General features: G+C 40.8%; 1 protein-coding gene across 1 annotated transcript; it reads right to left on the bottom strand.

Moving 5' to 3' along the window:
* Positions 1–226: 226 nt before the first annotated feature.
* Positions 227–17,660, bottom strand: tspan33b (tetraspanin 33b; the record flags this gene model as incomplete). Its single annotated transcript, XM_079223057.1, has 8 exons — positions 227–360; positions 1,696–1,857; positions 6,158–6,286; positions 6,667–6,762; positions 11,496–11,570; positions 11,746–11,873; positions 12,547–12,604; positions 17,565–17,660. The coding sequence occupies 8 exons, from the start codon at positions 17,658–17,660 to the stop codon at positions 292–294; spliced, it is 813 nt and encodes a 270-aa protein (XP_079079183.1). The 3' UTR covers positions 227–291.
* Positions 17,661–19,362: the final 1,702 nt, after the last annotated feature.

Here is a 19,362-nt window from a genome sequence, read left to right as displayed (position 1 = left end):
AATCAACATGGAGCGGTGCAACTGTCACATTTCTATGTAAATGTGTTTGGAATAAAATCAATACAATAGCCACGTTCAAAAGCAATATATACACACTTTGAATTTTGCATGTGATGCCTTTGAGCAACAAATTAAAGTGTATTACACTTTTATACCTGGAGGAAACAGCACGTTAAAACAAGAAATGTATTGGATGTTGCAGTGATACAGTAGCAATAAAAAAAGATGCCCTTGCACGTCAGACGAGCGGAGTACTGTAAGTTCTTTTCTTCCCCCCGCGGCGGCCCGCTCTCACAACACTGAGGTAATCTCATCTTGGATCTGAGAGATCAGGATCTGGGACAGCACGATGCCTGCAATCTAGAGGACAGTAGCAGCCACTTTAGATTGCACAACAGACTCTGACTGTACAGTTTGTGCCGAGCAGCTCAAGGTCCTTCGTGCTCATTTGGCACAAGGAGGAACAGTTGCAAAATGAGATGAGACTGTTTGGATTGTGTCGCTTGAGTTTACTCTATAGTCATATTAACTCTTTATATACTGTATACACACACACACATCTCTTCTGATCACAAAGTGTTTCTCTCAAGCGAGAACACACATTCAGCGGCAAACACATCTTTTAACGGAGCGCAATAATTAATGGTTTGATTTAATTGTGGTATGTTATGCTGACAAATCCAGTAATGGTGTCTAGTTAAAATGTGCGAGACCATAAAGGCAACTTCATATTCAGATTTCCTGCACATCAAGGCAAACTGGAATACTAGTGCAATTGTTTTGACAGGACTCATGGGTAATTCACATGCTTCCCTTTTAGCAGAATCTTTGGGGACCCAATCAGCCAGATATGAGCGCAAGACGGATCAGGCAAAAGAACCGGTAGCAAAGATGCATGCTGTGGTGGAATGCAATGTGACAGTAGCTGAATCATTTTGATACGCGCGCTAATTATTTAGAGGCAGAATTTAAATGTTCGTCTCTGATTTTACAGCCAATCAAACATGTTTTTACTTAACAGGGCTTCATGTTTTATTTCAGGTGTGTTGTGCAGCGGTGCTCAGTGAGTAGGAGGCTCAAAAGGTTACATTATCGCACGCAGACTTCTACCTCGGTTGCACATTAACGTGAGCTTTTGGTCTAGAACAGTGCAATAAATGAATAATATGCAGTTAAAAATTCATTGTCCCAGTGTGCCTAGTTATTGCTGTCTAGGTATAACCCTCCATTTTAAATCAGTTCTATCTCAGTGGCCTCACATTTTAGAATAAGAATTTCATTAGATTGTTTCGTTTTTCCTTTCCCCATTTAACCGAGGACAGACTTATTCTGTGTGTGTGTGTGTGTGTGTGTGTGTGTGTGTGTGTGTGTGTGTGTGTGTGTGTGTGTGTGTGTGTGTGTGTGTGTGTGTGTTAAATAAAGGTGCGGGGACCTGATTGAAGTGTTGCCCCGACTACTTTTTTTGCCCCGTCCAAATACAGCGTGCAAGTCTGCCTTTGAGGGAGCAAGGCCCGTCAATATGTTGATTGCTCCACGCTCAACCCAGTGAGCCTCCATTTGATGCCTATATTGATTATATAGATGTATATAGATATATATTGATCTTATTTAAGACTAGATTAGAGCCATTTTCCAGCCAGGATGGTCAGAAATGGTGAGAGTCAGTAATAGTAAAGTCATGTGTGGGGTTGTTACCTGAGGCAAGGCTAGGCCCAAGGCGAGAGCCCCCACTAGCAACAGATGAGACTCGATCCACATCACTGCTTTGTCCACGCAGCCTACAGGGTAGATTGACTTGTTCGCCTCCAGGTGGCTCATGGTTTGAACCCCAAAACCGCACATCGTGTTGATCACCGTCTGAGTGCCAGATGGACAAAGGCAAAGACATGGAGACAGAAAAAGGAGTGTTTGAGAGATTGTCTTAAGTCTTCACTCTTTTTTTCTTGTCTATTAAACTATATTGTCTATTAAACCCTGAAAACTGGAAATACTGTGGTATGCAGAAGAGACTCTCACAGGCTGCTTTTCACATCTCTTGTGTTATTTTGAATTGAAAATGTATATTCACTATTGTGACAGCCGAGGGAGAGATCTGCAGATGCCTGTTGACTGTGGAGAGTAAAGAAGGAAAGAAAACAGCAAGATCTCGATACAAGCGAGTCCATTTGATGTGACAAGAAAGACTAATCAGTCCCTGAAGTAAACCATGCAGTTGCAGGCTATGGACGGCAGGCTGCAGCACTGCAACAGCTCCTCTAGTGTAATTAATATATTTTTCACCCATGTGGAAAAAGGTTGCTGTGATGTGTTTTTCATGTTGCATGATTTATATTATTAGTGTGATTGATCTACATGGACTCCGTTTTTTTTACTGTCTTCACATAAAATACTAGGAATTGTTATCGATGGCTTGTAAACTGTGCTGCTGTGTGTCTGCATAGACAAGCATTTTAAATGTGTCTTTGTGCGAGTGCAAATTAGTGTATTCATGCATTCATGAGAACAGTATTTACATATTTACTGCTTGTGCTCCAGCATGCATCCTTATCTGCACACATTTCATTTGGTATGCCTGTGCAGGCGGCTGTGAGTGTAGTGTGCAGACAAAGTGTCATTAAAAAAGACTAAACACTTTAATTTTGAAATGGATAAATTGTTACTGCCAACACTGCTTCAAAGGTTGGTCATGTCACTGTAGATTGCGTATCAGACAGCATATCAATGCTCTATATTTTGAAGATGAACATTATATACAAGTTGGTTAGCTTTAGATGGGGCTTAATTTTTCAACACTTTACCCATGATTATTAACTTTATTCAGATCTTTTGTTTTGTTGCAAATAACCTCTTGGCTCTTAAACATACACTCAAAGTCAAACACCATTTATGAAAGCTGCAGATTATTCACAAGGAACTAACTGGTTGGTCATTATCAGACCAGTTGTGACGACTGACTTCAACATATTAAACTTTTTTTTTACATTTTGGCAAAATACTATTTTGAATTTGTTCAACAAACTACACTATGACTTATACTATGAATTATTTTTAAAAGTGCTATAATATGACATTTTATGACTTTCTTTCAAAATACTATACTGTCACTTTTTAATGACTATTTTTCATTTAACACAGAAGCTGTGGTAGTGGCTCCGAGGACCAGAGTTGTTGTCTCTACAACTTGTAAGCTGCCTTTTTCTCATACATGTGGAAGGTTTTTTCCTAAAAAAATTATGAATGCACTAGCAATGTATAAATAGGATGTCCCCAGTCTTAATCCTACATAATACATTCTTTACCCCTGTGGAGTAACAGCTGTCAATGGGCACTACACCAGACTTATTTGAATTTCTGAACAAATCTGAGCTGTGGACAGTTATTCAGAGGTCTGAGACCAGGATAATATTCTTTGCTTGTTAAAATTAAAGCTATTACTTCCCCTTCCCTTTGTCACGCCTGTCAAACATGAGCAAATCTACATTTGCAGTTCTCTTTCAGAGCATCTTAACATCTCACTCAAAGAAGTGGTATTTGAAAAGCAAGCTAGTCTTAACCCTCCTGTTATGCTCTGACCCGTTTCAAAGTTTGAACAACTAGGAAAACTATTTTAAAGTACCATTTCTTTCTTTAAAAATGTGAGAGACAGTGTTTCTTACTCCCTCCTACCATGTTTCATCACATTTCACACACACACACACACACACACACACACACACACCATATATAAAGTTGTACACATTTCAAACTTCAAACAAAAAAGCAGGTGTTTGTTATGGGAACCATCTCTATCCTGCTTCATGTGCCCATCCCCCCACGTGAACCACACCTTCCAGACTAAACAATGCTTATCTTCTCACTTTCCCCCTAAATACACCGGGAACTAAAAAAAACTATCAAAGTGGCACCTGTGATATTTGCACATATTAAAATTAGATAACATGGATAGAATTGAAGCAGCTTTACTTTGCAAATGAGCCTCATCAACAGTCCAACTGTTGTAATCCCCTATAATATCATGAGCGCAATATCGTTTGGTTAAAAATGGTGTGCAATTCATTGTGCTATCAGCAGCCGCATCCGTTCCTTGTCAGCTCACCTACAACCTTGGTTTTAATGCCTTATGCTGTGTCTCATCAGAAAGATGAAAGGTCTATGACAGTAGACTTGAACCTGGCTTTAATAAAATGAGACTGAAAAGCAGGTGAGGGTGCAGAGACACTCCTATTATCACAGGAGAATTGTGAGAAAGACTGACAGAACTGCCAAATTTCCCACCCGTTTTGCTGAAACTATCGTCACCAATAAGGTTGCTTTTAGCGATACAAATTCCAGTCATGGTCACATCTAACAGAGGCTCAAATGGGGCCCTTGGCATTACTTCCAGATGTGTAACACCCTGCATAAACCAAGGGCCAGAACTTGGCTGTCTGGTGGCTTCCCAACTATCCCAACATGACAAGCTGAGATGGCAGCCAAGTACACCTTAACTATAGAAGATGAAATACCCTTCAGCCGTTGGCTATGCAGGAAGCACATAATAACACTGATTTGTGGAACCACGGCTGATGCAGCTGCCATCAAACTGTATTGTCGTGATTGTGTGTCTCTGCAACATCCCCTGAGTGGCTGTGGTGATTTTTACGCACCTCACTTGGGTCAAACGTGGCTTCATGGACGGCGAGTTTAGCTCGAGACCTAGAAACACTGTGTTTTGGGAGGGAGACAAAGTGCTCTTTTCCCAGTTCACCAGAAACCCCAAACTGTGGTAGATAATTTATCAGTTAGGTCCTGGCCTCATTTGAGGCTCGAGGCTCAAATTTTCAATTCTTGCCATGACGGCCTCCTGTGGGACTGGGCAGGGAGCTGTAGTTATTACATATTTTGACTTGCGAGTGTGAACACGTCCCGGTTGCACACAGAGCTTTGGGTTCATTCTGTTTGATGCTAAAACATGATGGCCAACAGTGAATATTGTTTGAGGGGGGGAACACTGGTTTAGTGTACTCGTCATGCGGCTTTCGCTGGGATAAAGCTGAGCTTGTCCAGTATTCTTTTCCGTGTTAATTAACAAGAGGTTGGTGTAATGGTCCAATAATACCGCTGAAGCAGACCACTGCTGAGGAAGTCAAAAAGGACGTCTGGGAGAGGTAACCCCGTGTTGTGGGGTGGACCATGTGTTGAAGCCTGGATTGTGGAGTGGGTACTCTGAGAGGAGCCCCAGAAAAACCTCACCACTTTAGTCAGGTCGTACAATTGTGACCATCTTGGTGAAATAAGCCCCGGCCAGCATGGAGGGCATGGGAGGTCCGGTATCCGGCCATGGTATTCCCAGTTTCTCGGTGGCCGTTTTGAGAAGATTCATGAGTTCCTGATGGTGTGGACCAGAAGTGTGTCCGGTACGTCCTCCACGTTGTCTTCCTCATCCGGGACCCCATTAAGCCACATAGAAGTACCGCAGTTCCCTGTGGTGGGCATACGGCAACTACTTGTGCTCTCCCTGGCCTGAAGGCTGAGAGTAAGCTGATGTGGGTGTTGCTGGTGGCAACATGTCAGCTCTCTCTCTTCTCCCGTAATATCTCAACTGCTTGTAGGCTTCGCAGCTGTACAAGAAAGCCCGGGAACGCTGTCAAATAAGTCCGCCCATTGGCAAATTACTCGCCCGGAGTAGAAGTTTCGTGCCCCAGGGACTGGACACAGTGTTCCTTCTGGCCATTGTGTCGACAGTCGAAACAACGCATACATTTTCCCATAGCTAGCTAGCAATTGTCGACGAAGCTAATGTTAGCAAATGGCCGCTTCCCAGCGGTGAGCTGAATAAGCAGGAGGAACTATTTATACTCATTCACAGCCTGGCATGGCCAAGTTCAGACTTGGTTGGGTGTTAAGGGCTATCACTTTATTTAGTGGATGCTGCTGAGACACAGCATAAGGTTATTACGAACTTGAGTTCAAACTGGAGTAACACAAAGCACAGAGCCTTGCTTCCCATAACAAGCTAGAAAATGCTTCTAATTGGCATTCAACCTGATCTTAGTCTTTTTTTCATGGCAGTGTTCACAGTTGAAATTACTTTCCAGTTAGCGGTTTTCCATGAAGCTTGTAGTTAGTAATTAGTTTGTCCACACATCGTCATGAGGCTACACAAAAAAACTCACACCTCTCCAGGAACAGGAGTGCAGCAGGAGTAGGGCACGGCACAGCGCTCGGAGCTGGGGTTCTCATGTGTACAATTAAAGTACAGGTTCCAAGACCAGTCTGTGTAGTTGTTCCACCCACAACACTTGAACTGAGTGGGAAAGAGAGACAAAGAGAAGAAGAAGAGAGCACAGCAGGTTTATATTTAGAACCATGGTCTTGCTGTGAACTGTACATCCTGCCAGTCTGGGCTTCTCTCGTGAGACAGGCCAGACTCAGAAGTGTGCCAGTGTGCAGATGGAAGAGGATTATCACATGAGGAGACCCGCAGAGTCCAGGAACTGTATGTAACATGTTGCCTCTCATGTGGAAATCCCTCACCAAGGAAAACATATCAAACATAACAGCGCTGTGGTCTTCTGTTGTGGTTTCCTGGTTAGGTGCTCATATTCAATAAACCACTCGCTGTGATCATTTTGAAGACTTGTGTGATGCCATTCAAGGGTCTGTAAGTGTAATTGACCAGAGCACCTCTTTCTGGATGTAATCCATCAGGTTCTGCAGATCCAGGTCGTCCCTGTAGTGCACAATGGCTTTCTTCACGAACTTTCCCAAAGCATCCTGAGTCTAAGAGAGGGGACATGTGGGAGTTTAAACACAGAATAATAGCTGTAAAGGTATATCACTATGTCCTTTTGTTGGTTCCTGTTTTTAAACACAGCATACAAACTTCACCTCTCTTCTCCAGCTTTATCAGCGAGAGAAGGAAAGAGGGGAGCGCAAAGGTGGACAAGCAAGCTGGATTATCTGTGGCAGTAGTGAGAGCAAAGCCATGCATCAGAATAATAAAACTTTACTTCCTGATTGTTTCATGGCAGTTACTTTCCAAAGCATAAATAAATGCATCCATACCGACTCACAAACCAGCAGGAGGATGCCCTATTTTTAATGAATGCAGCCGAAGGGACACTTTTTCCTGCTGTGGCCTGTCTGCTCTCTGTGTCTGTCTGTGTTTCTGCTCTATAGCAGAGACAGGGAAAACAAAGGAGCACATAAAAACACACAGCGACAGGTGTGTGACCTGTGAATGAGAATGGGCTGCACACCCTGCTTATTGGCTGGGGGTTACACACCCATGGGGATCAAAATGTTCTTTGCTGTCACCCAGAAATGTCGCTAACAGCAAAAGAATAAGAAAAACTAAATACAGGCAGAGGGGAGGGTCTCTAGATACAGACACCGCCACACACGTGTGGGCAATAAGTCTATGCATTGGTTTTCAGGAAGTTGTAGCATTATATACCTTTAATATCAACATTGCTATCTTCTAAATACGTTAAAATTTCTCATGTTGCATCTGTGGAGGATTGCAAAGAGCCTTTCCGTGTCAGGTCCTACAAACAGATGTGGAACTCCTCACACAACTGAAAAAGGATCAAATCTGGGATGATTTCAAATAGTTCTTTCTTAGTTAAAACCATTTCTCAAGAAGGATCAGGCGTATATTCAAGGTTAATCTGGTGGCTTTGTTCAGATTTGATGTACTTTTACCTTTATTGTTAATAGCATATAGAGTATTTTGCATATATTCTTTATAAAAGGCCACACACACATTTTACAAATGGGCTTTTAAGCTATAAACGCTATTATATGCAGTGTCAGTCTCTTCATTGAATGTTCTATGTTCATGTATCTGCCCATGTGAAGATAAACACAAATGACACCAATATATAGTTATATACAATGTGCTTGGTATGAGCATCCTGTGGGATATATCTCAACAATGCGGCAGCAGAGCAGAAACTGCGAGTGCAATATAATGATAATAATAAAATTGTTCATGCCTTTGAGATCAATGTACACGATGCATACCAAATGCGCGCACACACACACACACACACACACACACACACACACACACACACACACACACACACACACACACACACACACACACACACACACACACACACACACAGATGTTGTAGTATATAATTGGTTGAATTTGTTAGGGAATTGTCATCAGCTCCACTTGAGCTGAATAAACAAATCCCAGATGAAATATAAATGAAATCCATTGATTTGGTTGAATATTCTGTAATGAGGATTTCAAACTAGATGCGGTTGATTCAGACAATAAAATAGTGTGTTACTGTAATTTGTTATGAGATAATTTTCATTTTATTTAGTTTTTATATTCTCACATAAATAGTGTTAGGAAATGTATGTAATACAAATCTCCATCCTTTAGAAATCTCCAAACAAGGAGGGCCATGGTTATACGGACTTGAGTGTAATATATACTAATAGGAGCATTGTATGCTAATGAGCCACTGCACTTTAAAACTTCATTATGCCTGAAATGAACTTCTGAAATCAGTGCGCTGAAGGATCTCTTGAATTATTCGTGTTATAGCTGACGTTAGAACAGGTTGATAAATACTGTGAGCTGTATCAAAATAGCCCAAAATCTTTATCCTGAAGTAGTTTTACTAAATTGTGTGAGTATTTTTACGTCGTTTCCCCACCCTCACCCTGCACTCGCCACGTGGTGCAGAATGCTTGTGGCCCTCGGTTCCCACCGTCACACCTCCCCATGTCATTAGTGGCAAAGTCTCCTTCAAGGGATCTGTTGAAATGGAACATTTGGTTCCGCTTTGAAGTGCCGAAGCATTTGAATCATTTAGCGAGGAAGGATGCTGCGAGGGTTGTTAAACTGCTCTGTTTAGCAGCAGGCAGTCCGAGCACTGACAGGGAACACAAGGGAGAGCAGAGGTATGATCAGACACCAGGCACCTCGGCACACATGGATGTCAGAGAGCGTTGCCACCGCTGGTTCTTGGGTTTTTATTCAAGTGGAGCCCTAATGGGATGTTACGTAAAGGAGATAAGTTGATGCTAGAGGGGGGATCCTTCCACTTCCTGTAAATTCCGATCCAATCGCTGGGGTCATATGCTCAGATGGATTCATCGGAATGCATAAACATATACAGTCATTGAGTGGATTAACCGTTCTCATATACAGACACAAGCATTATTATTCAATGAACAAAGGGTTACAACAATGATTATTGTTTTCTTAATAGACAAAAAAAGTAATCCTTCACGCACAATTATATTTATTCTGAGGACTATTTCGAAACTATTTCTTCCTTGTTAAATTATGTATAATAGTTCCTCTTGAGGCTGGAAAACTCATTCAGATGAATCCAATATTGCAATATATGTCCCAATTCCATAATACATACTAATTGCATGCTGTATGCACTATATACAAATCTCTACAGTGTACTGTTTATGTGTACAAGAATTTTTATGCAAACAGGAAATTATGCAGTACAGGGCCGTACGTCAGTCAGTACATTGCATTGTACACATCAATCTTAATGTGCTGTATGTATTCAGAGCATTGATCTAACAGCAAATTAATCTGTTCTATGTAAAGATATATGTCTACCCGAGGAGAGAATGAAGCCCATCTTCTCCTTGCTACACGGGAGCGTGACCCACTGGTTAGCCTACTGTGGCCACATTGAGGTTACAGCTATCAATAGGACGAGCAAGGCCTGTGCAGAATCGATCAACGGCAATCGCCGGGACAATTCATGCCGATTAGATTTGTGTCCAACTCGATCCCGAGTTGCTCTGACATAATTCACTAGTGAGCAACGATAACCTCACAGGATCGAGGCTGCCGCGGTTTTTAGAGCCCACGGGCACGATGGGAAACACCTGGCTGTCGCCTGATCAATGAGCTGATTGTTCCTAGAATTGACGACAAAATAAAAATAGTCTCTGTGATTGTAATATTTAACACTCGAGTTGGCTGGTGGAACGAAAGCTGTTGAGAGGCAATTGAAATGCTGCCAATATTGGATCTTAACCCTTTAAGACTTATCAGACAAAATTTCGGAATTTGGTACACAGCTTTTGTCTTGTTTGCACGTGAGGGTACCGCCCCCCGTTTCCTTTTGGCTTTACATTGTGGGAAAAAAGTGCACTATATTTAGTAAATTTTCCACCCTTGCGTTGTCTTGGGTTCAAAATGACCCGTGTATATGTATGTGTGTTGATGGGTCATTTTGACCCCAAGACAACGCAAAGGGATTATACACACTACATGCTCAAGAAGTGTTTAGAATTAGAATATGTATAGTACATGTGTGAGATTGAGACACACTCATAGACATGCTAGCTGTTAGTACCAGGGATGGGGAGTGAAAAGATATTATTGATACACTGTCATTATCGATTCTGCTTATTCGTCAGATTCTTTATCAATTCCCATATTGATGGGAAAAAAATAGGCCTATGCTACTTCTCAGCGTCAGTGAAGCTGCTTTATTTCATCCTTCCTGACCGCACACACACAGGCCAAGTCTTTATACCAACAAAGTCACGCGTGACCTTGGATGACCCCAGCCAGGTATAAGTTCCGGTGTCATACCTGAGATCATTTACGGAATCTTCTCACGAGTTCAAGAGTCCGTAACCCTCGTTTTTATTATCTCTGAGTCTGAACACAGTTTAGAATGCCTGCCTAATGCATATCATTTCAACGTGATCAAATAAACCCTCCCTGCTGGAAGAGAGGGGGCAGAGACCACGTACCACAGAAAAGCACCCCTCGCCTGGACATTGCATCAACATTGCTTTTAACATGTTGATTAAAAAATGAACACATCGAAAAGGTCTGAAATGGGATAATCCCTAATATCAGAGAAAAACTATGTGCATGCACAGCTATGGCAAAAGCAGAAGGTCAAGATGTTAATGATGTTGACAACGGACAGGATACAGGAGGTAGTAATTGTCGGCTACCATTCACCTGTTAGAGGGTCTGATCATCATTTTGTTTCATGCCTTGTCTTGAGTACACTGTTCTCGGTACAAATAGGACTGAAGGTAAAAACTATATAAGGCTATATTAATTAACTGGAATTATACTTTACAGTTAAGTCGATTTACGTCAGTGCTTCCTGAGAGAATCAGGATACTTTCTTCTTCTTTCTGGCTGTCAAAACAAACCTAAAATAGACATTCTCAGGACTTATAGACGGCGATATAAGCAATGACTTCTGGTGCCTATGTGTTTTTCTGTCTCCATATGCTGTGTGCCTCTGACATTGACAAGACATTTCCCCGGTGGGCTCGGTGGGCGTTGTTAAGTTTAATACATTGTCGTTTACAAATGCACAGAATGTCCAAAAGCTACAGAATACACTAAATCACTGGAGCTCAGGGGTATTCATGGTTGATAGTGGTGTCACTGTGGAAGAGAACTGGAGACCAGATGTGACCTTAGAGTGAATGTATATGTTAGAATACTAATCTAGTGCACAGCGTTGTCAGATCTGTACCTGATCAGAGTAGAAGAAGCCCAGGACTGCTATGGCAAGCTGAGTGAGGAAGACCAATGTCAGGCTGAAGGAGAACTGGAGTAAGAAAAGACACGTATAGCTATTAAAACACAGTTCGATTAAGACAGAATCACAACTGTCAGATGTGTTGTTCCACAGGATATGTACGACTTGGCTTTGGATTAATTGTGATTTGAGCTGCCATATCGGAAGCGAAGCACGGCGCCAGTATTAGTAATGTGTCTATTACTGTCTTGAGGAGGCGAATGTTCTCTCGGAGGGCTCCGATGCAACCACAGAAAGTGATGAAGAACATGACCACCCCCACCACAATTAGGATGACAGCCGGATCGATCAGGAATGTGTCCCGCACCGTGTCTGGCAGAAAGACAGGAAAAGCCCTGATTTAATACTCTGTTTCTACCTTTACTTATTTTCCTCCTTGCTTTTATTTCCATTTTTCAAACCATTATTTATTCCAACTAATTAATTCCCTCCCTCCCTCCTTTTTTGTTTTCCAATCCTCCCTTTCTACACCGGCTGGTTTCATTCCTTTAAAAATATTAATGCTCTGTTGTGGATTATGTAGACATAATCAGGCGGGTGAGTCCAGGTAAATCCTTTTCTGTTGTTCATCTCCTGCATACTGCAAATTAAATGTGAAAATAATGACACAGGTAAAATAAGGATAAAGCTCAAATTCGGCGACCCGCTAAACGTATCAAGCGATTGCATTGTGTGCAGGTGGCCCAACAGGTGGCTCAACAGGTGTGCAGCTAAAAGAGGCCACCATCTCACCACCGGCACAGCTCATGAGACTGCAATGAATGGAGAAGCAACAGTTTATTAAAAGAATAAATAGACCTAAAGTAAATATTTATATCTATATATATATCTATATATATCTATATATATATATACATATATATATATATAGATATATATATATATATAGATATATATAGATATATACACAATCATGTTCTATAGCTGAAACACAGTGTGTGGAAAAGATGCACCTACATGTGTAAGAAGTGTGTCATGTATGTACCTGTAGCTTTCTGGACTTGAGCGTACACCCCGATGGCAACAATCAACAAGGAGAAAACCTGGGAACAAGAGATAAATGTTAATAAAAAGAGTAAAATGCCGCAATCACTGCAGAACCAAACCTGGTCATTGGCAAGGGTTCTACGTGGTTAGACATTTTGGGATCTATCTTGTATTATTATAAAAGATAGAACCACTCTCATCTCTATAAGCTTGTTCAAATGTACAGGTATATATATATATATATAAAAGACTTGCCATCTCCTCTAAAAGCTCCATTTCTGCAATTTCTCTTTATCTTTGTTAACTTAAGCTAAAAGCCTCCTGGCTTTAATTCAAATGTAACAGTGGAATCAATCTTCTCTCTCAAAAGGACGAGGGCTTAACTAAATTCCCTGAAACTCAAACTATTCCCTAAAAGTTTACCACGTTCATCTTTTCCTTAATTATCCATTGAAACATCTAGAAAAAGTAATTTATGTTTAATTCTGCATGTATTCTTTATTTGGACGTGGTAAAACTTAAAAATAGTGTTTCCATTGAGCAGGCTTTGTTTTGAACAGACTTTATTTGCACTTCCGACCGGGACAGGTGTGATCAGATGAGCAACGATGAGCCTTTCCTCAGGTGCTGAGTGTGCAGAGCTGCAGTCGTGGCAACAGCGTCACTTTATGTCTTCACAATAAACAGACAGATGGAAGTCGGCAGGAACAAACAAACAAAAAACATATGGAGCTGGGCTTTAATCATCTGGATTTGGATGCCGTCAATGTGGAACATCAAAGTGGAGAAGTCGTTTTTCTGAGAAACCCAGTTCACCTTCAGAATATAAATCTCTGCTTGAACCTCCCTGTGGAGCAGAACTTGACTTTGACTGGTTAAAAAAAAACATCTCTATTATCCAACAACGCTTTACTGAGCAGTGATTTGACTATTGTAGGAGGACAATAGATTATTTATTTTTCATTCTTCAGTGTCATGAACTACAACAGAGGCACATAGTGGAAAGAGATGAAAGAGGGGAAGAAAGCGAGAGATGGTGTGAAGCGTCCAGGCCGTCTGAGACCTGCTCTGGGCTCTTTTAAAAAGATGGAAGAAAAATGTTTTAACTGCCATAAATACTATTTATGGCATTATTTAATAGGCTTGTTTAAATATTATTATTTGTACAACTTGTTTCTTGAATATTGATTATGTTTGTATTTACACTTGAAAGGAATTATCTTTACGTCCTATGTTGTGCTGGGACGCATTTTGTTGTGACTAGCTACTGAAGACATATGCAGCGGTAGAAGTTTTTGTACTCTAATAAAATATTTAAGTTAAAGTGACACTGAAGTGTTGGTTTCTCGAAGATTATTGTTATCCAAGTGGACCCATTTCCCTTTCGGTTGTGTGCAGCCAGTGAGTTTGACTAACAGGAAATACACAACACCGTAGTTCTTTGGTTACTGGTGGATTGATGACGATGGTGTTGACTGAGGCGCTCATAAGACGAATAAATCCATCAGTAACCGAAGAACGAAGGTGTCGTGTATTTCCTGGAAGAAGTGATACATTTCAATAGCAATAAGTATAAGTAATAAATATTGAATGCAAAGGGAAGCATACGTCCTTTTAATGAGGTCTCACAACAGTGACAGCATTAAGGCACAGACGGCCTAGTGTGTGTGTGTGTGTGTGTGTGTGTGTGTGTGTGTGTGTGTGTGTATCCAGTAAGTAATATTGTTGCTCAAGGGAATGTATTTAAGTTGCTGAAGACGTGAGCTCATACAGACGCTACACAATGGAACGACAAAGAGGAACGTAGGCGGAGTTAGATTGTCCTGTTCAATACATTGTCAACACTTGTCAACGTTTCCTCGATTGTTTTCCTCACCTTAAATAACAGTGTGCATGGTTTTCATCTCCAGCCTCCAGATTCACACCATCACCAGGGCCCTAATCTTCGTATCTGGTTTACTGAGTTAGCCGGCTAATTTTCAGGATAAGATGACGTATGTCAGGCTTTTTGGTTCCTCGAAGCAATTTTAGAAAAATCACCATAAATGTATACCTGCTCCCGCGCAGGTTGACTCAAATTCACTGGATAAGCTGGCCACTGCCACCGGACAAAAAAGGCAGCTCCCTTTCTCATTGATGAAGGAGCGATATTAGTTTTATTAGTATTATAGGGAGAGAGTTCTTCCAGATCGCCAAGATCCGTTCTCACATCATCATGACTTCCTGTACACGGCACAATCGATTCTGCCGACAAGGAATCACTTATTTACAAGAGCTTCTCGAGCCGTACATTGTGAACACCACACGCCCATTGCCCGTTACACAGACATAGACTTAGACATAGATCACCCGCTGCATGCCGTGCTGTTCTTCAGTTTATTTAGCGCTTAAGAAACTTATGGATGTGTTGAAAGCACTCATAATTATATGACAGTGTCATTAGTACACCATACATATCATTATTATAGAACATGATTAAGGTGATCGTGAAAAGAATACAGAGAATCACACACAATTTATTTTCACTGCTTCAATTGATTGAATTTCTGATTATGAATAATACATACATACTGATCCGCCCATACACATATTCAAACTCCTAGTTATATGGTAATCTACACCTACATTAATATGCACATATATTGTACATGTATTGCGCATACAGTACATATATCCTCATAAGTATATATTTATTCGTATACTACTGCCAGCAGGCACATCTAAATAAATATAATCTGATTGAATTGGGTGATGAAGCACTTAAAATTAGCCGTTACATTTCCCCAACACTTACGCATTGAACTTGTCTGACATATTTGCGACGCTTATGTCTCGCAGCGGGGGCGGTGTTAAGCTGCGTTCACAGCAAACACGTTGCAAAAACGCTGCGAATATTTGCAACAGGTTTGCTGTGAATGATTAAGGCATTGACTTCCTCATATGCATTCATGATCATCTCAAAAAAAAAAGGTTCCTCTGAGTTTATTTGCCATTGTACAATTAGAACATCGTGCTGTGTGTCAGCATCCGTGTTTGTACACAGCCTGTTAAAACATGTATTTGTTTTGTTTCATATGTAAAAAACCTGAATTGGATCTCTGGAGGTCATGAGGATAAATGGGCCACGGCATATTCTTTTTTTTTTTTTTGCTATGAAAGAGGTGCAATTTTTATTTGGCAGCCTTATTTCTGTTTATGGGCTCTGGGAAAGTAAATTGTTACCTTGAAATGGTTTGTTTTATCTCCCTCATATTGTTTGAAACAATAATCTGACTTGACAAGACAATGGCAGACAAAACACAAGACATAGATGATGCACATTTTCTTTGGAATTGCAGTATTTTCAAGATTTTTGAAGGCACAGTTTGTTTGTTTGTATGTCAGTTCCTTTAAAGTTTATCCTCTGTTTTGTCGGAGTGTTTGCACCTGCAGCTCCGTTTGTTAGTTTGGCACTGTGTGTGTTTATGTGAATACGGGTAACAGCGTGCATTATACACACACACACACACACACACACACACACACACACACACACACACACACACACACACACACACACACACACAATGTATTCCAGCTCTGTTTTCAGGCTTTTCAAAGGGATGAATCAGGCTTTTCCTGGCGGATTGTGTGTGGAGGTGAAAGCCAGCTGAACTGAGTCGTGAGGACGCGGGGACAAAGACCTGATGGATTAGGGCTGCAGTGTTCACTTCTGAGCCCGTGTCTGATAAACAAAGTCAACGCGGGCCGGGCTGTGTGGCTGCTGGGGCTGCAGTTACTGCTGATTGGTTCTAAACACAGTATGAGTGCGATACAGTGTTTGGCCCCTCGTTGTGTTTGTTCAGGATTGGATGAACAGGGATATAATGGAGGTGCAGGGACTCCACAGAGCTGCAGATGTGATCCGTGCACTTGAAGCAGTAATGTGATCGGGAAGCAACAGAGTCAGAGTATAAAGTATGTGTCTAAAGTGTGTGTCTGTTTGTGTGAACACAACTTCTGTTGAGAGGTTTAATGACTGCAGTAAAAACCTCTTCTCATCATTTCTCTTTTTCTAACAATCCCAGTTGTCTCCTGGCCTCTCAGTCACACTAACGACCAGCAGTGGAGCTTATATAAGGATATGCATTGAGACTTTGTGCTTACACTGTATATCACATGTAACCTAATTAGGTTGCTTTGGCTGCATCTGCAATAGTTTTCTGCCTCAACCTTTTATCGAATTTTGATTGTTATCTAAAAGCAATAGAAAAGCATTTGACATTTTTACTTTTTATCTGGAACCGTTAGCTTTAAAAAAAACAACTTTTGTCAACTGTTTAAAATAAACATAAACATTTTATTAATTACTCTAAGCTTATATGTATTATACAAATTACAGTTATACATTCATAATATGGGTAATATTATATTATAATATAATATGGATTCATAATAACTGAGTGCAGTCATGTTGTGAGACAATGCAACCTACAATACATTTAACAGTGACTTTTAAGTAACAGCATGTGAAAGAATATATATATATATATATATATATATACATATATATATATGTATATATATATATATATATATATATATATATATATATATATATATATATATATATATATATTCAGATATAGACTAACCAGCAGCTGCCAGATGTTTTGTAGTTCAGTATGAGTCAATGATCAAATGATTTGATTAGAATATACAATGCAGTGATGTATGAGCAATCTCAGTGTCAGTGTTAAAATAGATAGCAGCAGGGTGGCTGGGTGCTCCTGCTGTTTGCAGCTACGGCTACTATCTGAATTATATTTGGTCATTTATTATGTATAGGCTCTTTTTCTTTTGCCTGTTTTAATTTGGCCTCCTTTTCTCGCAGATCAGATTGCTTAGGAAAGCCTCGGCTCCCTGATAGCTGGTGATTTGTATGCTCACAAATATTAACAATGTATGGAGTCCCAGGACACCATAACAGCTGTGTTTTTGTTAGTACTAATCCTTCAACAGCGCAACATTACTCACCCAAAATAAGAAGCTGAAGAAGAAGAGAAAATATCTGATCCAGGGGTTGACGAAGGAGAACGTCTCGGCTCGGTTCAGATTCTGTTTCCTGTCCATCGTATGTTGGTGTTTTTACAGTCCCGACAGTGGCAAAGAGGGTTTAACTTAAAAACAAGTCCTCAGGCCGAGCCCCACCCTGCAGATACTCAGCAACCATGTGAGGAGGGGGTGGTTGCCCGCAGTGGGGGTCAGGCTGACTAAAAAAAGGGGCATGGGGCTGTGACGCTGCCCCGCCATGCCATGGGGCCCAGAACTGTCTATGTAGACAGGAAGATCAGATTACACAAAAAATATCTCTGGCTGACTGCAGCTGAATGGCTTAGGAGCTTTGGAGTATGGTCAGCCTGCTGCTAGATTGTAGACCTTCTTTCATGCCAGTCACTCTATCTGTCTTGCTTTCTCTGTGACTCAAAAGTTCCTAGATACTGTGTAAAAGGCACATTATCTAGGATGCCCACTTGCTTCAATATTATTGCGTATTGCCTCTAAAAGGCTGGTGTTCTAGTTTAGAAATGACAGCCTCAAAGACATCTGCTCTTCTGCAAAGACGAGAGTAGAATCACAGTTGACAATGGCTGAACAATAACATCTCATGTAGTTAAATGACATCAGGCAGTTTGTTCTGATGTCTCCGCTGCGCTGTGTGCTCGAGAGTGAGTCTTTTGAATTTCAGCCAAACATCACTCAAATGAATCAAGGGGCAACGATGTCAGGCCACCAGTCTGTAATGAGATTTGATGTCAAAACAACAATGATAATCGACCGGCAACATGGATCATCTGGCAGAATGACGAGAGATTATCTGAGGACAGAGAACAGAAACAACTATAACGTGTATGTGAACGTATGAAGGAGACACTACTGGCTCTCTTCTAACTACAGCTCAAAAACTCTGAAACGTAGTCCGAGCTGTCCTTGGAAATAGGAATACTGTCTGTGAATACTTAACCACAAGGTCTTTCCTAATCATTACATTAGATGTCTCCTGTGGAGTGATTGAAGGACATGAGGTCCCTCAGGTAGCTCAGAGCTACATGAAGTCTTAATGACATTGATGTTTCTTTTTTAGGAGATAACACTCCTCAAGATCTCGTCTTCATGCTGAGCTTCAACCAGGTTTAGTAGCGCCATGTTTTTAATGTACAGACAGGATAGCGGTATCATTCACAACATGTAACTCTTGGCAAGAAACCCATAAATGTAGAAGTTGATCAATTATGTTAAACAATACAAAAGGTAAAGCAAAATGTAGCATAGCAGAGGGCAATCTTCACCCAATTAAGTATCTGTGGGACTAAAAACCGGGGAAAGCCAGTAAAAAAACGTTATATTGTGGTTTTACAGAGGTAACATAACAGCACAGAAGGCTACTATTATAAAACCATTTTTGTACAAATTAAACAAACAACATACAGGTGTTCAGATGTGCAAGAAGGTAGATACAACATTTTTTTGGACAGAACCAGGCTAACTGTTTCCAGTATTTGTGCTACGCTAAATACATGCGAGTGGTATCATTTACCTCTCAGCAAGAAAGCAATCAAGCATATTTCTAGTTTTTATATTAAGCTAAACTAATCTTAGCAACCGCTAGCTTTAGCTTCATGTTCACCATACAGACATGGCAGTGGAGTCAATCTTCTTATCAAAATCTCAGCGAGAAAGAAAATCAACATATTTCCCCACACCTTTTTCCCCTAATTCAAAAATAATCTTAATTTTGCCTTAATTACAGTTATACAAATATTGTAAAACTGTA

Source organism: Taurulus bubalis, assembly GCF_910589615.1.
Source record: "Taurulus bubalis genome assembly, chromosome: 9".
Lineage (NCBI taxonomy): Eukaryota > Metazoa > Chordata > Actinopteri > Perciformes > Cottidae > Taurulus > Taurulus bubalis.
This window is presented reverse-complemented; position numbering and strand designations above follow the sequence as displayed.